This window comes from Symphodus melops, assembly GCF_947650265.1.
Source record: "Symphodus melops genome assembly, chromosome: 3".
Classification (NCBI taxonomy): domain Eukaryota; kingdom Metazoa; phylum Chordata; class Actinopteri; order Labriformes; family Labridae; genus Symphodus; species Symphodus melops.
Genome location: NC_136693.1, coordinates 12,188,291 through 12,208,215, shown reverse-complemented (window position 1 = coordinate 12,208,215; position 19,925 = coordinate 12,188,291). Strand labels below are relative to the sequence as shown.

The following is a 19,925-nucleotide window of genomic DNA, read 5'->3' as shown; positions in this document are numbered from 1 at the left end:
GGAGGTCCTGCCCACTGGGAGCAGACAGAGACTGAAGATCTCTCTCTCTCTCTCTCTCTCTCTCTCTCTCTCTCTCTCTCTCTCTCTCTCTCTCTCTCTCTCTCTGTTCACATTACTGTATCATCTCTTCCTTCCCCTTTCTATCCACACTCACTCTCATTTTCTCAGTGGTTTTTTTTTTATACACAAACAAAAACCTGTTAAAAGTCTTGCGTAAACATATCAAAAATTGATGTTAAATGAAAACATTTTCAGAGAGGCTTACAATAGCAGCAGGAATGCAGACATGTTACAGACACATTTGTAAACTTTGGTTCAGAGAACTTCTGCCTTTGTTTGGGAATTTTAAACAAACTGGCATTATTTTTATACAGCAGTACAAAGGCTTGACTTGTACATAAAATATGAAATGCACACTTGATGTATTTTTAATGTTGGCCATGTGTCAGGTGCTGTTAGAAAGCTTTAAAAACTAAGTGCACTGTCTGTATGACTCAAAACAAAACTCATGAGTCAATACAATAAAGAAAAGCCCATCCGGTGTGCAAGTGAAATATGCTGTATAGCTCTAAAAGTCAATAACATCTGCTCATTGGATCATAAATGCATAAGCATGTTTAAAAAACCATTTGACCTATTTCAGTTCCTTGAGAAAAGACACGGGGATTCTTCAGAGGAGGAATGTCAATCTGTCACATCCAACCCTTGTTTCTATCCTTTTCTCCCCTTTCGCCACCCCCTCCCCCCACCCCACAGCCCACTCCAGGACACAAGTGTTATCCAAGCAAAAGGGCTAACCCTGAAGCAAAGCCTGCCTTTAATCTCGGCCTGATTGTTGAGGCGTCCAATCTGCAGCCAGTGTGCTTGATATCTTTCTACTGGCTCGACTCCTTTAATTAAAACGGACAGAGGGATTGTGGATTAGCAGTGCAATAATGTCTTTACTTAAAATAATCACTGTGTTTCTTACTGCCATGAGAACACAAATAAATTGTTTAAAGGACATCCAAGGCCAAAGGTCATGTTTCTGTCATTTTCCTGTCTTTTGAAGATGTCTGGAAAATATAAATGGAATTGAAATGTGCTTCTGTCTAACATCCCATTTTAGCACGCAGTTTAAAGTGCATCCCTAAGTGTAGTTTTTTAATCCTCCTTTCTAGTTTGGACAGGTGCTGAGAGCTAATGCAGTCATACACTCTGTACAATTACTCCCAAAGCAAATGCAGAAATAAGCATAGAATCATTTCTGTAAAATCATAGCAGATATATCGCAGCAACAAGATAAGTACCATGCCTCAAGAAAACAAACAAACAAACATCATTCAATTCTTAAGCTAAATTTTAAAAAAGCCTACGAGATTTTCCTTATTGCATTCCTGAATGAAATTCTCCACATCGTATTGGTTTCAAATTGTCCTTTCATTTTAAAATGTTCCCATCAGTTCAGAAAGGGGGAAAAAATGCTGTTAATTTAATCAAATAAGTGACCTTTTGAAAAAGAAATCAAAGAGGATTCATTAGCTTTAGTAAAGTTTGGCTGACAGCAGCTTTGAAAGGCAGATGCTGCTGCTCTGGCTTCTAATGAGCCAACCCTAATTAGGGAGCAACACTGGAGCCTAGAGAAGGTGGTTGACTAGGAAAGGAGCCAATGATAAATACACTCTCTTATTTACTTTCTCTGTGTGTAATGACAGCACAAGTTTTTAATTAGAATCATCGGAAGGGTTAAGACCAAAATGTAAATCTTTATAGAAGGTTGAATACAAACACAGAAAACATCATAAGATAGTATAGCCACCCAACATCCCTTCATATTGTTCTTAAAGGGATTGGTCAGACAAAAGCATCCTGGGTGAAGACACAGAAAGCCTGATCTTGTGGTGAAGTGAAAGGAGGAATAAAAACAGTAGGCTTTTAAGTTGTTGATGTGTGCTTACAGTCGGACTGTCTTCTATCAGGGTGAGCATGGCTGACAGCCACATGAACACAATCACAACACACAGCTTGGGTAAATATGTCATAATCCATGTTTGACATTGTTCAAATATACAGACAGACACACACACACACACACACACACACACACACACACACACACACACACACACACACACACTCACTCACAAAACAGAACAAAGTCTAAAGGTAACAACATGTCGGAAAGCTTAACCCCTGTTAGCCCACTACCACCCCTGTTAGCACAACCTGTGATCCTTAATGGCAACAACAGAAATGAAACTAACCTCAGTAAAAAGCTGCTACGAAGAAAGCCCTCCATGTCAGCGTGTGGGGGTTCTGGCAGGAGAAATCACAGAGAACCATTTTCACTTTGAAACGAGTAATAATCAAGAAGAAGAAGAAGAAGAAAGAGGGGCAGAGAAAGAAAGAGGAAAAAAGAAAAACACAGAGCATACATCTTCCTCCCATAATAAGGCATGTCTTTAATTAAAGCAGAAATATGGCTAGCAACTTATCCTCTCTTTTTATGAACTGACATCATTAATTATACCTCTTTCCATTGAGGGAGTGGATTTGCATACAACATTGGTTTTGCACAGAGAGCCTGATGATATGTTTGCATCAAATAAACTCTGCCTACCGATCTCTACAGTATACAGTGTTTTTCCACAGCCGTGCGCAGATATATACATGTACATACGGCACTGTGACCACAGATCCCGCTGCAGCCCCAGTCCTTTTCAGACTAGCTAACGGTGGTCCAGCTGCAGCCCATGTGTGGCAATGGGTGCTGTGGCTTCTGGGAGCCCGGCCGCAGGGGACCCAAGCTGGGACTCACAGCGTCAATGAGGCAAAAGGATGTGGTCATGATGTCACCACTTGTAGGGGTCGTTCAGAAGCCTTACCCACAAAATAGTAAAGAAACTTGGCTAAAAATGTCTTCCAACAGGTTTTCATTAGTGGATGTTATTGGTCTGTATAAGATATGGTTTTATTGCGTTAAGATTGGTTGAACGTTGATCAGGGCTCCCATGTGAGTGGTAAAAAATGAGCAGCGGTTCCACAGGGAAAGGACTTGTGAATGGAACTTTTCTCTGTGGCTGACTGTGAACGTCTCTTAGATTTCTCAACGAGCCTTTTAAAGATGCTCAGCCACTGAAATATAGCGTTGATATCACGCAAAAATATATTCTGCATTATGATAAGTTATTTCACCTCAGCATTTTAGCACCCCACCATCATTCAATTTCATAACTTTGAATTCAAGAGCTTTAAAGACTGCATATCAAATATTCCTGCTGTGAAAATCGCTACTTTACTTTCAACACAAATGGAAAGAAAAATAGTCATACGCAACATATCCTGTGTTTTACACCCTTATTCACATCATCATAAAAACACAAAATGTGACAGAAAATGACAGGCCTTAAACACCTTAAGTTTTTGTGACATGGGTTTAATTTGGCATTTTCTCCCCTTGCTCTTGTGGCTTTTGAGACAAAACCTCTGAGAGAATGGAAAGAATGAGCTGGGCCCAAGGACACTGTGCCTTTCAGTCTGGCCAGCACTTAGCAAGCAGCGGATCCACGAGGCCCAGAGGGCTCAGCCGAGACTTTTCTCACAATAAGGTGTCTGGGGAGGCGGGAGTGGCAGAGCTGGGGGCGCTGCAACTCTGCTCTTTTCTGCACTCAGCTGAGCCCAGTGCACATAATACCATCACCACGCCACAGCACACCGTGCCAGTGACAACGTGAGAAAACAACCGTCAAACAGTGCAGAGCAGATCAAGCGTGTCTCCTCACTTCTCTGAGTGCAAAAAGCACACATACTCTGAGGCAGGCCCACAGTAAACCAAAACAATCACTGACACAAACGTAAATCTCTCTGAACTCACAGTAGACATGCAAACAAATTATAGCTATTGCACAAACCTGCAAACCTTTGCTCAGAAATTAGGGAGAGGAATGTAAATGTAATATAGAAACTACATTTTACTCATAGTCCTGAAAGGTTAAAATGAGAAAGTTTAATTTATCTCAATGAGTGTTTGTTGTTTTATCCTTCAGCAGGCAGGCTAAAAGCACAAACGAAGAAGAAAAAAATGAAATATATTAAGCCATGCTTAGTTTCTATCTTTATCTCTGGTCCTAGTCCACAAACCTTGTTCTTTCACTTTGTGTGCTTGTGTTTCCTCAGCTGTGCCTGCTGTCTAAAGTCCCATTGTGGTGAGGAACAACTGAACTTAGCCTCCAAAGCTGCGGTTTGGAGAGCAAATAACCAAACTCAGGAAAAAGTGACTGAGCCACATTGTATTTGCTCCTTAAAACAAAAAAAAAAATCTTTAAATCAAGACTAAGCCACAATTCAAGGGTAGGCTTTATAGTGGAGGAGAAGCAGGGAGGACAGACATCACTGAGTTGGCCTGGACCAGTCCGAGCAGCACGGCGGCCCTTTCGAAGAATCAGGCTCTGCCAAAAGCTGCCTCTGCCTAAACCAAGTCTCCCACCATCTGCAACAAATGTGCTCTATTAAAGCAGTACCATATGGACAACAAGCTAGCTATTAACACGGCTTCAGCACATCCCCTTAACCTAGCCCAGATTTCTAACTTCCAGTCAAATTGACTGCTGATTTAATGCACCGCCAGCAGCCATGTGGGTCTTGGCACGAGACGGCCGCCTCAGCCTTCAGTCATTAACAAGCTCACGTAGAGATCAGCACACAGCGAGACACAGAAGTAAGCTGCAAGGATCCCAACAGTAACTACACCCTAGGTTACTTAGTATATATCCCTAAACCCGATCCATATGAGAATTAGCAGCAAAATCCAAAGAGTCTGTATTGATCCAGAATTTAAACATTGTTAAAACAAGTAAACCAGCTCTTAAAACATTCTATGGGAAACAGGCTTATGATGCACATCGGCCCACAGAGCTGCTGCAGTTGTGGCTTATGTCTTAGTTCTTCCACTGTGATGGAGAGTACATTGGCTCCTCTGCATGGATCCAAAATGCAAGTGATTAACCCTACAGGGTGTCTGTGTCTGTGGGGGGGCAATTTAATCCTCGAGGGTCAGGCGGCCATGTTGACGCCTCTCCCCTCACTGAGTCATGAGGGGACCCACCCACTGTTCACAAAGCCATGCTCTCTTCTCCTGGACCATGACGCAACAGCTTTAAACTGTCTGTTTTACAACTCAGAGACAACACACACACACACACACTAAATCAATTGCAGTTCTACGATTTGAACCCGATTCCAATGTTCAGTAAATGTTTGTTTATCTTGTCTCCTGTCTGAGCTGCTTCAGAATACTGTTCATAATTGAGACACAATTCTTTTGCCAGAAATCTGAATGTGAGTGAATCTGTGAGCGAACAGACTAAAATATGTTGGGGAAAAAACAAAAACAATTTCCTTTTGGTTTAAAATTCAACCTTCTAATTATAAACCAAATTCAGGTCAACAAAAGTTCTTCATGTTTTTTTTGTTTTTTGTTTTTTTTACCAGACAGTTAACAAATTATTTTTTATTTTATTATTTTTACCATTTTCTGATCAAAATCTATGTTATAAAAATGTCACCCCTTAACAAGCAAGATAAGATATTTGTTCCACACGTCTGCATATAGTCACCCTATGGATGCTCTAGTGATAAGCTAAAGACTGGCTGATGACGGACTAATTAAATGAGCTTCTATGCTCTCAGTGGAGAATCAGGAAGTGTGAAAAGGGGCTGTTGGTTTGAGAAAAGAGGAAAAACGCTGTCCAATCAATCCCGACATCCCAGCGGACTACTACACATACTAGACACCAAGTCACATGAAGTATGGTGTTACCTGTCCAGCAAATGTCCACACACACTGACTTGTATGCATTTACACCTACAGTGTAATCCACAAACACACACCTTATGTTACCTTTACTGATGGCACATGTGTCCAATTGACCCCCTCCCCCATTGCCTAACACACACACACACACACACACACACACATAGTCTTGCATGCAGGCACACACACACACCTCAGTCAGGGTTGCCAGATGAGTAGTGAATTAATTTGTGTGAGCCACTCCAACATTAAGAAGGTGTGTTGAAAGGTGTCTGCTCATGTTTCAAATTAAACGCGCTGCTGGTCAGCATTAGCACCTCGCCACCCGTCGGCAACTGACACTTAGGGGGCTGAGGGGGGAGGGGAGGAAGGAGGGGAGCCCATCCACCGTTCACACTGGAATAATTAGAACATGTCAGGAAGAATTAATTTCCTCATTTTTCAAAAGGATACATAGAAATTACCATGTTATTATATGACAGGGTCCCTGGGAGGATTGGATTAAATTTGATTTCTTGCGCAGCCCACACAACAAATTAAAGTCATAAATAAGATGGAAAGAAGCGGGGCACAGAGCATATGTTTATGGCAATGAGTGAAGCCAAGGGACCAGAAACAACTATCTTCATTTCATTTTATTTAAATCAGGCCGACACTGTGTGTCTGAATGACAGCATTTGCTAATGGGTCGAGATTAGAGGCTCCTTGATATTAAAACAGAGATCAAATAACTTCTGCTAAAAAGCTGAAACAACCTCGGTGTGTGCTGCCAGATGAGCCTCGTAGCATTCAGCTCAGAATGACCAGCCATCTCTTGATCTCGGTCTTATCACAACAAATCGTCTAAATTTATTTAATCTACCTTTACCACTAATTTATGGCTTATATTTTCTTTTCCTTGAAATATCACACATGCAGCAGACAAATATGGAGTGATGGAAAAATGGCTCGAATGCAGAGTAAGAACTTTAAAAAAAAAAAGTTTACTGATATTTCTGTAGTTTGAAGTGAACTATCCTTAATTTAAGATATCCCTGGGTATCTTCTAAAAAATAAAGGAGAATCAAATTGGATCAATATTTTTTACAATGACATAATGTGCAATAAAGCAAATATTCTGGTGAACTTGTGCAAAAACAATACTGAAGATACCGCCCATCTTCCTTGTTATCCGATTAGATTTGTTGTCTGACAGTTACATTTAAGTATGGCTTTCCAGGGAAGAGTTTTTGAACTCGTACGAAATGGGCTGTCATTACAGCCTTAGCACTCCCCTGGGCACCACAAACTTTAAATAATTTGTGAATCAATTAACTGGCTACTCCGAACGCAACAGGGATTTCACACTTCAGGGTCGCGCTGCATTATCAGCGGGAGACGATTCATGGCGTTTTGGGAGAAAAGTTCATGGTTGAAATCATTAATTCATTTTACTGGACTTTTAGTTATGCATTACTTTCCACAGCTGGGATAGCAAGATGATTAATGGCATTTGCTTTAGTCCTGTTTTCTGCAGTTTATAGCAGCTAGGTGAGACTCTGTCCTACAGTACATGTGAACATATCTTTAGAAGTAGGACAGCAGCCAAGTACATATTAGGATTTTATTCTTGTTTGAAATGAAGCCCACCAAACCATCAAAGAATTATAATAGAAAATTGTGAGGTTAGGTCCTTTCCATGTGATTAAACACGGTCCGTACTTAATCACCAGCTGCAAAAAGAACCCAGACAACAGCCCACCTTTTAAAATGCCGACATGCATATTTTAGTTTAGGCACTTTAAAAAGAGGTCATTCATGAGTAATACAGAGAGCAGTAATTAATTGTTTGGCGAGTTTATGAAGATGGGTAAAGTTCTGGCAGCTTCTCCGCATTCTCGACACGTAATGACATGTGCAACAATTACTTTTTTCTTATCCTCACTGGGATCCTAGCTTGTAATTGAGGCTGATGAAATTAAAATCTTTGTTGTGCGGTCTTTGTCAAGCACTCTCTGTTCAGCAACTTGTTGACCATAATCACTGTGGTCAGTGGACTGAAGAGGCCCATTTGAGAAATAATAGAAAACGAATAAGCATTCAAAGGTTATTCATTTTCATTTTATGGTGATGCACTGTTTATTTAATTTCTGACAAAATGGCATCCTCCCCTTGAGTGGATCCATCGATACCAGGCTGAGAGCTGTGAGACTGTGGCTCTTTGCTTATTAGATAAAAAGGCGCACACTGACAAAGAGTGTGTGTGTTTGTGGTTTGTTCTAATGGTCTAATGTATCCTCAGGTGTTTATGAATGGAATTGCACAAGTGTAAATAAACTTGTTGCACAAACACTCCAGACAAACTTAATTACTTCCTGTTATGTTTGAGATTAATTAGACCTGTAGGTGAAGATAGCTGTGGGTTTGATTGTATGAGGACCCGGTTCATGTCTCAGAATGTAGAACTGCGTTAAATGTGGGCAGGGCCAATTGTGAAGTTTTCTATTATAACAAATAACCCTAAGAGGTGCAGATTTTTTCTAACCCAAAAACTGAACAATTCACACTGTACTTGCTAAGTCTCAGTGTTTTTAGCTTGACCAATAGGAGGGCAGTAGCAAACACGGGAGACTTTTATCATCTAACCTTCTTAACTGAACCTCCTTCAGTTACGTATCAGATTTTATTAATATTTATTTCCAAGCGCCTGCTCACTCCACATGTTAAGGTTAACTCATATTAATAGTTGGCAATGTCCAATAAACATCAAACATTCATTTTTAATGTTTTGTCTGCTATCAATCCAGAAATTTCCTTTAGTGGTGTGTATACAGTACATTGATTTTAACATTGTTGGAGTAATTCTATTCGCTATTAATGCTCACCAATGAGGTCACACTACACACACGTAACCACCACTTTACATCTAACTTGTGAAAATTAGCATGCAGAAGCAGAGGCAGCTCTCCGGGAGACAGGTGCATGCTCCCCTGAGCAGAAGTTGATGTGTGGCGTGAAATGGCATGATTAAACAATGGTAAATGGTCGTGAACTTTGAATTCAGGGAGACATTTTCCAAGCTGTTATTGAAGAGCATCTCCGCCACATTAATATGACTCCCATGATATCTACTACTGACATTTGGAGGAAAAGAATATTATCAACCAGGTTCCTCACCTTTGTTTGCTTAATATCTAAAATACGTCTTTATTAGAAAACCTGCGATGGCAGCAGCTGAGTAAAGATTGTTACAGTGTATATTTTTATTCATGCTGATAATATTATATTATACTCTTCTTTTAAAAGCGAAATGACTCATCCCATATCAACAATATCAGGGGGGTTTTTTCGCGTACACACCTTACTCTATTAACCCGACCTGGGTTAAATGTAGAACTGATATTCATATACAAAAATTAGTTATTTATATATTATAAAAGTTATTTGAACAACCTAAAATGAATTTAGTCTGTCAGCATAATATATTCCTATAACCAAGAGGTGATCTTTACAAACACAAGACTTTACACTGACACAACTGTTTTTTTCCTTGTCATTCTTTCTCACCATCAAAAATATTTTAAGAATAGAAGAAAGACAATGTTTCCACTTAACAGTGCAACTACACACAAACACGGCAACATACCAAAATGTGGCAATCCAATGTGAAAACAAAGACAGAATAAAATGAACATGAGACAAAAATGACAAAGAATGAATAAGTAGGAGGATTGTGTATTTCAAAGGTCTGTCAGTCACTATGCCTATTTACAGTTACTGTGCCTAATTATGCACACATTGTGTGACTATCTGACTGTCCACTTCATTTGATGCAGGTGCTCTGTGTGGGTGAAAGACAGCAGGGGTGTGTGAGACGTGTGGCAAGACAGAAAAAGCTGACAGGGTAAATTGATACTTACAAAAACTGAAAGACTCAATCCCCAGCTTCCAGCGATCACTGCTTGGCTGATTTTGAATTCATGTAAATATCTGAAATGTAAGCAACAACGACAAAATAGACATTGTCATTATGTGCCATTTCTTACAGCTTATATATGGAAAAAATACTGCATGAAAAAAATGCAACATTTATATAATAGTAATGATCCATGTAAATGGCTTTTATTTGATTTGTGAATTTGCAACATGGTTCAGCTCAACACGGCTCTTAGATAACTGAGTTTACCTACATGGGAACAAATAGTGAAAGAACAAGAGGAAGGAAATTGGGGCCATGGTGACTGTTTGCTCAGGGTCAGAGTCTCCACAGCAGAGCTACTGTACCACAGCTTTGTAAGAGTCTGACCTCCAGTCCCCACCAATGAAAATCCATCCTGGAGCTGGTTAGAAATCTACATCTCATCTACCTCATTAATCCGTCTGAAGTAAATATATATATTCTCCTAAGAAACCGCTTCTCTATAAAGCAGTTGTTTCATTAAATTTCATTTTTCGTCTTCGAGCTCTGCCTTCTGATGATTTATTTATACGCCATGCTGCTGGTTTTAGTATGTCCGCTGACATTGCATAGCCTTTTTAAACAACACAAATGTCCTGGAAACTCGGGTACAATAGAAGTACTTCTAGCTTGAGGTGTCATCAAAGCCAAATTCCAACTTGAGCCCACCTACAGTAGATAATGACAAATCAATGATCAGACCATCTATCCTGAGGGATAATAATCCTGTAAGCTCATTGGTGTTCATTTTCTCACATTATCTTGTGTTTCATAATAAACCAAGATGTCATTACCAGCTAATTTATACAATTAGTCCGCCTCAGCACTGCCAATTAAACAGGGCCAAGGGTTTTTTAAGGTCACGCTTAACTGATCTGTCTCTAATTTGCAGACCCCCCCCCCAGTCTCCTATCGTAGGGGCCAGTAAGCCACCAACAACAAGACCTAAAGTGCCCACTACCACTACATTGTTGTAGGAGCACATTGTGTAGTCTGCTAAGATAGAGGCAGATGGGCTTGAATGTTAGCCTTGAGGCTAAAGGTAATGGCACGGGAGAGGGTACCCAGGTGACCCCTGATGAATGGGAAGCTGGTGCATAAATAGTAACTTCGAGTTTAAAGTCTATTGCTGCCTCTTAAAAGATGCTAAACACACATTTTTTCTCTGTTCTGAACTGTGCTTTGGCTGCAGCCTCCCATTTCTGTATTAACACAAAATAAAAACTCTCGCACACACACACACACACACACACACACACATACACGATTAACTTATATTAGTAGCTATTCAGTCTACACAACAATCCCTGCCTGCTGAATAACCACATATTACAAGGATGGTTATAATAAAGTCTTTGTCAAACATCTGACTAAAGGCTTAATTCCTAAATGAGAGCTCTAATAATTACACAGAGATGACATTAACGTCCTTTGATTTCATAATCTGATGTAAATTGAGAACAATGAGTCATATAATGAATGGGGGAAATGCATTCCTTATTCATTGGTTATTTAAGTCAATTATTTGTCTGTGGGAGAAAAAACAAAGGAATTTATAATTGCAAATAATAAGCGAACCCAAATGATATTCTAATGATGCTAATGTAATAATCCCTGTGGTGTAATAAGAGTTTATGTCAACTGGCCTATTGTAACTGCATGCAGCAGCTTTTTCCTGCTGTGAGTTAGACCTACAGGCAGGAAACATAAAACAGGCATGCACTCCCCAGTCCTAATTAGAGGATCAGGAGCTTATTAAACAATTCCAGTCTAAACAGAATACAAATGACTGGTTTAACCACAGTCTTAAACACAAACTGGCAGTGTGCTTTACCAGTATATGTTATCCAATATGTCATATTTAAGTTGAAGACTGTTGTTAGAAAAATAAGCCCCATTACACCACAAGTGAACAGCCAGAGTGAGGCACAAAGAATATTGTTTCATTAGGTTAAACGCTCCGAAATAAAAATCCCGAGTGCTGAAGCTGGCATCAAAGGGGCAGGGACAGAGAGCTCATGGCTCCCTGTGGCATTTCTGTCAAAGGATGGCTACGTCATAGCTACGTCATACACTCACTTAAACACACAAACACACATCTACACGCATACAATACAGATACATAAAAATGCATTGAAATTGTTTTCTGTTGCTACAAATGATGTAGTGTCAATTTCCAGGGCTGAAACACACACAGACACACACACACGGCCGGTCTTCCAGTACTTAAACTGAACAAAGATAAAGTAACTGCAGTTAATCTGTCCTGAACTTGATGGAACATCCAGGATGTATCTCAAAAATGTAATAGTTCTGGTAACATGTTAAAAAAAAAAAAAAATCCCAATTACTGTTTTCATTCACACTTCTTTTTTACACTTTGTCTGAGAACAGTACGAGAGTCAAGAGAATTGATTGAAGTGGGTAAAATACAAGGTTGGTAAAAGTCCTATAAAAACCGTTTGAGTATCTTTATTTTTCACATCATACTAACCGTGTTCCTTCCGGAGAAACCTTGGGATGATTCACTCTCAAATCTGCTGAACCTTAAAATTCCTGACATGTGCTCTTGTTCGGTGTGGGCTATGCTTAATTTAATTTCCACTGACCATAACAGAGAGTTGCGTTTTTCAACCATCATGTGATGGTCGCTCAGTGTCAATACACAACATCGCCACAACTGTATACAGCAGAGGGGGAACAAACCACTACACTGCTGCTCTGAGCAAAATACAGGTTTTATATTTCATGCACTCTTAATTGCATCAAAACTACGAAGTATGTTGGTGTTTTGTACGTGTCTGATCTTAATGTACATTTAACCTTATGTAGTTTTGAGTGTGTATGCATAGGCAAGCTAAAACTTGTACTTCAACTTCTGTTTGGAATTCATCCAGATATGCAACATGTAAAAGAAAAAAAAAAAAACCTTCCAATCCTCCATCCCAAATCCTCACCCTCTCCTGTGTCCAAACATGCTAAAGTAGGAATTCTGCCGAGTGAGTTATTTTGACAACAGAGGTAATCTATGCCATCAGCAGGCTGCTCCCCACCTGGGTGCTGTGTGGTTATCTCTGCAGAAGCAGCAGCCACACAGTTAGGCAGTCAGGCCGGGGACTGCATGAGGGACTTTGGAATGTAACAGTGGTCCCAGGGGAAATAGGGAAATAGGCAGAAGCAGGGCATTCCAGCACGAAATGTCTGATTTAGTAATCGAACACATGTGATTGTCTGTTAAATATCCAGCTCCATAAAGTCCACCCCTTCTGCAGTGGGTTCATGTGTGAAATATGAATTGACAGCTTCCATGCACAGAGTAATCGTCTCAGCAAGGAATGCTGGTCCAACTTTTAATATTCAGGTAGAATTAGGTAAAGAGGTCATTTAAAGGATGTGGTATTCGTGGAGTCGTTGTTAACCTTATTTTACCCAATACCTACATGTGGGATTAACTTCTGACAACCGTGCATGAAAAAATAAGTCCAGTGCTGTCTTTGGACGAACAAGCTGTACTTCTACAGGAGATCCACCATATCATTGAATTATTTGGTGTAGGAAACAGGTCAATCACGTGCAAACAGCTGCTTCATGCTCCAGTACACCGTTAACTGTCACAGCTTTGCAACGCTCTTTTCTCCTCTTTTTATCTTCCCCCTCTGTCTCTCTCAAACAGCCCGTTTTTTGTGTCTCGGGCTGAATCTGTCCTGACACTGAACTGCTGCAGACGAGAGACACTCACAAAATGTCTCGCACCGATGTGTCAGGAATGACTACCAGAGCGTCACCTCTGTTGAGCTGTCTTTGTTTTGAGTGAAAAAGTAACGCACTAAAGTGTCAAGGCAGTTGAAAAAAAAATCTACCATTGACGAGTAGCTATCCTACTCAGAAGTTGTTTAAGCACTGGGCTGATAAAGATACTGTACAGTGCTACGGCTGAACAAAGCGTTTGCGTGCTGCATGGCAAATACATTATCTGCCGTTTGCTCGGAGTCAAAGAACGAGAATAAACTCTCTTTACAAGCCGATGGACTGAGGGTGAATGTAAATACAATGTATTTCCTCCTTGATGGCTGATACTCAGTATCCCTGAACTGGAAGATGTGCAACCTATCAATTTGCTTTAATACCCTCTGCCTACTGCACAAAATAGGCTTGTCTTTCTCTTTTCCTAACTTCTAAGAAATACACTTTTTTTTTCCTTTCTCCTTTTCTTTTCTCCTTAGTGTTGGTTGTGTCCTATTTGTGTTATGTTGGGGGCAGGGGCATGAAAACAACATCTCCTTTCTCCCAGGTAATGTGTTTATTTTCCTGGACCCATCTTCTAGTTTACTGCGTGGTGGCGTTTCTCCCCTCTTATCGCCTGGCCCTCATGGGGCACTTTAGCCCCTCAAATCCTGTTCACCACATACTGGTTTTAGAATCTGTGAAATGAGTGCTCGAGAAGCGTGGCCACAATGTCTGCCTGTGTTGCTACTGGACTCAAATGGGCTTGGTGCTTTTTTTTTTGTCCAGGGAGATGCATAAATGGAAGTTTTTAACACCTCAAAGGAAGCTGAGGCCTTTGTGGAGACACACTAGAGAAGGCTGCCAGTCTCCTGAGGAGGCAGACACACTGAGTGCAGCAGGACAAAGAGCTAGAGGAGCAGAATCAGCAGGGGCATCACTCTGCTTTGGGCACCAAGCAGACACACAAGTGTACACCCACATATACTGTAAAACTGCACATAGTGTACATACAAACACATGCATTCTCACAGCAGCATTACAAAGGATGGAATGGCATGCTCCAACCACCTCAAACCCCTCTAAACACAAAACCAAGGGTAGATTGTATTTTAGTAGTTGTATTAGAATATTAAATTATCCAATAGCAATTTCCAAAAGCTCTAACACCTGCGCTGCAGCCGTACCACACAAATCCTGCAGCAGTAACAAAAGAATGAGACAGAATTTATCTGAATATAAACCCACCAGTTAAAATACATCATACAGTAGCTAACTGTAAATAGATTCATATGTGATTGAACAAACATGCTCAATAAAAAAAATGACAAATACAACTAGCACAACAAACGTTGCCATTTCCTTATTGATTTCATCTCCACTGTTTGAAAATAAATTCCTCATTTCCATCCAATTTTCCTTATTGAAATTCTTCTTTTTATTCCCGATTACAACCCAACAGCTGGCATTTACAATCAGTCTTTATGCTGTTTAGATGTCTACAATAAGCATTTAGATGCAAATATCGCTGCCTCATACAAAGGAGTTGCAACTTCTGTCAGAAGCAACATAATCAACCTGCAATTGTCTCCTGGCTGCGAGTGGTTTCCCGTGACAAGGCCGAAGCCGTAAGCATCTGTATTCAAATGATCCCCTATTTCAGGCACGGTTTAGCGTGGATATTTTCCAACAGTATTTGCACTGAAAATCAATCACATGGTGAATTAAACCAGAAAGGAAACAACTGATCCATAAATGATCAGGTTACTGCAAGGCATTGGTGTCCACAAATTATTCAGTGTTTGCCTTGTTTCAAAAAGAAGCAGGCAGAGATGCAGTATTTGATAGTGGCCTTTTTCCACCAATGACTCCTATTACTGGTGTGCATTTTTTGATTTGCAAAGGCAAGCTTAAGTTGACAAAAAAACCCAAAAAAAAAACATTTTAGCAGGGTGGTCAGCACAGTGCAGCTGAAACTCAGCTCTCTGTAGTATGGCACAGTGTAAAGAGACTCAAAAATGGGTCATAAGTTTCTAAAAACTGGGAAGGACGGCAGTTCAACAATCATATTTCATGTTGGAAAATCTCTCTTAACTCCCTCACTCCCGCTCATGTATTTCAATACTCTACAGTGTAAGAACACACTCGAGCATGATTCTCTAAATGCTCTTCAAAAATAGCATATTAATGGTTTTATTTTCATGGAAACCAAAAGAATGAAGTTGGTTTACCTGAGAAGCAGAATGACAGATCTTTCCAGCTCATTTAATTAAAAAAAAAAAAAAAGACTGCATGAACTGTGCAGTATTTGGCCTCGCTGTTATTCTAATACTGATAAGAGCATATGCTTTGCTTTGGCTTCACTGGCCCCTGAACAGCCATTTTAACAATTAACATTATAACCTCCATTTTTTCTTTTTATTTACAGTTGCATAGGTCATTTGTCTTTTTTTTTTAAATCCATAATTAATAGCAGCGTTTGCAAATGCAAATGAGTTCATTTAGGGGGAGGGAAAATGATCAGTTTGAGAATATTTCAGCCTTCTTAATCTTCTTAAGAGGGAAATGATTTAAAAGGAGGACACAAATCTCCAGTGACATGGCAGGAACTGTGGGGCACTTTCCTCTCTCTCTTTCTCCATTCTCCCTTTCTCATCTCACTCATGTCTCCCACCCGCCCCATCCCCATTTCACCCTCCTACTACTTTACCTCTCCCCCCCTTGTTGCCCTGTGGGGGTGGAAGGGCCAGGAGTATGAGACCAGGAGCTGAGAGCAGGGACGTGTACTTGGATTGTCCCCCCAGAGGAAACAAATGTAGTGTTTGAGCCACTGATCACTGGTATAATTGAGTTTAACACTCCTTTTCTGGATTAAAAAAAAAGAGCCTTTGAAATGAAAGGTCAAATTACCTCCACAGTCAGGCAATAAATAAGTCAAACAAGGTAAGAGGTTCCTGCCAGCATATGTTAGTGGCAAATTTAATTAGCAAGAAAACAGCAGGCTCTTTTAGTATTTACTTAAATGAACAAAAGCAGTGTCTGCGTCCCAATTGTACTGAAATGGGAATCATTAATTTATCAAACCTTAATTAATTGATCATTAAAGCTTTGGATCACAAAAAAACACTTCAACTAACTCTATCTTCAAATGCATGAGCTAAACATAATGTTAATGACATTAACATTATGTAATTGATCAAATTGCACAAGAAAAAAAAGAAATCTGGATATTCATAGCCAGCCCATTCTGCAAAGTACCCTATGGGCTTATTGTCAATTGATCACTGCACAAGAAAAGAAAAGTGGGCAAAGCAGAGCTGCAGTCTGGACTGGAGGCACAGAAGGTGGCCCAGCAATGCACAGAACAAGAGAGAGAGAGAGAGAGAGAGAGGAGAGAGAGAGAGAGAGAGAGAGAGAGAGAGAGAGAGAGAGAGACAACACTGCTCTCTACACCCAACCAGCTACAATGTGGCCTTTGTGACATAATGCACTCTGCACAGCAGATTGTGGAAAATAATCCAAAATTTACTGGTTCCCACATCCAGCAATAACAACTGACATCACAACCTACACCATACAATATATCCCATGTTTCTGGGCACATTTCACATTTATGGAGAATGGGGGGTGTGGGGGAGGGGGATGGGGGGGGGGGGGTAAGAAAAACACTGTCAAGCAGTTATTTTATTCCCATCATGTCTTGGGAGCCCATTACAGCATGGCACAAGCAGTGGTAAAACTGAGAAAGCCAGCAGGCTGGGGCAACATGCAGTGCTGTGGAGCACTTAGACTCATGGTACAAACCAACACTGCACTTTGTAAACTGTTGGAGAAATATGGAGTTCAAACAAACACTTTGCACCTACAGATTATGTGTATTTAAATTCTGTTAGTCATTAAGGTTTAGCTTTTGCCTTAACGTGTTTAGATGGCTTCTGTTTGCTACTATTAGAAGCTTGTAAAGAATAATCATAATAAAGACGAGGAGTCTGGAGAAGACCAGGAGGAAGAGGCCCTTCAGTGTGGCTGTCAAGACAATAGTAGCATGAGTTCGGTTTAACTGTGCTGAAAGAACGACAGGTGGGTCACATGAAAGATGTTGTTTTCACTTTCCCTGCACATGCTTCTCATTATTCTACAAGAAAAAATGACATTGCTCCAAGCAAAAGAGAAAAAGCCCTCCACGTCCACCAACGCTCAAGTACATCTTACATTTCATGTGAGTCTACATTTTAAAGAGTTTAAAGTGTGCTCTGAACATTCCATTGGGACAAAATGAAAATGTACATAGATTAAATTCCCTGTCTGAACGTGCAGTGAGTGCTGCGAGCTAAGTATGATCTACGTAATAAAAGAAAAACACTAATCAGGGTTTAAATTGAATGAGCCGTGCACAACGTTAAATAAAAATGACGAGTTCCCAAAAGCTTTAGAAATGTATGTTAAAATGTTGAGTGATTCAAAATAAATGTGCAGAAATATGGGACTTCTATCTAGCCCAAACAAAATCCTCAGTTGTGCATTTCAAATTTTAAAGGGCAAAATAGTTTGTTTTTTTCTTCAAAGAAGAGCCGAGGTGTGTGCGCGTGTGTGTACATGTGCATATGTCGTGCATGTATGTGTCCATATATCCATGTGTCCGCATGCCTGCTCTTGTGGGTTTGGACAAAATGTGGCCTGCCAGTAAAATGTTGAAATTGGAAAAATATTACCCTTCTTTCTGTTGAATAGCCAAGAGATAAGCACCCTTTAGCAATGAAGCCAGTGAAGTCTAAGCTTATTATGAATACCTCTCAGAGCGCAGAGGCATGTACTGTAGAAATCAAAGGGAGTAATAGGCAGGTAAGCCTGTGTCATTTTAAGGAGGAAGTCAGTTGTGAAATTGTAAAAAATCGCAGGGACCTGCTGACAATCTCCTGCCCTCAGAACACTCCCATAAATGATTTCTAATAGTGAGAGCTATCACATATCTGAAAAAATCAGAAGTTTGTGAGGCAAGCCCAATGTTAATCTCTCTATTGACGGAGACTTACAATAATAGGACCATTTATCTCTTTGATTAAACAGCACTTACTCTGAAGTTCACAAGAATGTGTGATTCTTTGCAAGTGCCCTAAGCTTCGCGAGGCAAACCTGGCTCTGCAGAACATTCCTCAAGGTTTCATGTTCAATTGGCTGTGAAAGTCCTCAGCATAACTCTTCCATGCCGGACTAAAACTATTAAGACAAAGGCATCAAACAGGTCTTCTTCATTCTTTGTTAATATTGTCAGCGCAACAACTGCTTTTCCATTTTCAAAACTATTAGATTTCTAACGGTGCACATATTTTCCCAGTTGTAAAGTTTTAAATTGCATGTTCATGTTTCTGTCTTTAAGCTAAACATTTTAAAGCCCTTTGCCTGTAGAGATGTTGTCAAGATGATATCAAAATATGCCTTCTCCGAGGCAGCCTGGACTCTCAAATGCTCACACATTCTATGAAAGCAAACACCCACAAGCTAATATGTACTATGCTCTTACTCCTTTGAATATTCATCCATGTTTGCACATCATCTGCAGGTCTCCTAATCACAGTCACTTCCCCTTTAATCACATGGCTCTAATTAGGTCCTAATAAACCATTTTGCCAGCCTCTTGGAGCGCCTCTGTGTCACTCACACATCAAACCAAGAAATAGTGAATTAAGGGGCTGTCACCCTCAAAGGAGAGTTCCTTAGGCAGCAGCGATACAGATACTGCAGGCTACACCCTCTTACACTAATTGAAATTATCGAAAGCTCTGCTTACATGAGACACTTGGCCATGTCTGAAGCCGTGTCCTGAAGTATGGCAGTCAAAAGAGCGACAGTAGTGCCAGCACTGAAGCTCGACTGGGTTTTCTGATGTCTGGTAATTGTTTAAACCTGAGTGGGTATGGCACGGGGCCGCAACACTGCCTGTTCTGCCAAGAGAAGATAAAAAAAAATGTTCTGCTAGCACTTTTCTCTTCTGTTCTCCTCTTCTGCTCCAATTCAGTCCAAGATTGGCTTCATGGAAAGCCTCAATGGTTCCATGTTCATCTTGGGGGAACCAGTGTTGGGGATGATGATCACTGACCACAGGTTGATAATGATGACTGTTTAATTAGAAGCCTTTCTTTGGCCTGGCCACAACCCAAACTCCTCCACCCTGCAGATGGTGACCAATAAATTTAGCTTTGCTGAGGATGAGGAGGAACATTGTACCTCCCCAGTTTTTTTTTCCCTCAACCCCACCCCTAACCAAGGACATAAAGCCTTTCTCCTCGCTAACACAAAAACTCGACCTCAGTCCTGCTGCATGAGCATCCTCTGCAGTTTATGTTCATCTCATTTGCAATAAAGAACATGAATTGACATCAAATAAAATGCCTCTTAGGGGGTATTTTCAGTTGTTTATTACTTAAAAATAGCAGTGTCAAGAGTCTGTCAATATTCATTCATCCACTCCTGACA

The 19,925-nt window shown here is 40.4% G+C and overlaps 1 protein-coding gene across 6 annotated transcripts in view; it reads right to left on the bottom strand.

Annotated features, from left to right (window-relative positions):
* Positions 1 to 19,925, bottom strand: part of sox6 (SRY-box transcription factor 6) — a 130,036-nt gene that overhangs the window by 99,185 nt on the left and 10,926 nt on the right. For 5 of the 6 annotated variants that reach the window (XM_079339336.1, XM_079339337.1, XM_079339335.1 and 2 more), the window contains 2 exons: positions 9,691 to 9,760; positions 2,244 to 2,295 (listed from right to left, as the gene is read on the bottom strand). In XM_079339336.1, coding sequence (XP_079195462.1) covers positions 2,244 to 2,278 — 35 coding nt within the window. In that variant the 5' untranslated portion in view covers positions 2,279 to 2,295; positions 9,691 to 9,760. The remainder of the gene's footprint in view (positions 1 to 2,243; positions 2,296 to 9,690; positions 9,761 to 19,925) is intronic. The other variant, XM_079339339.1, reaches the window with a different exon arrangement.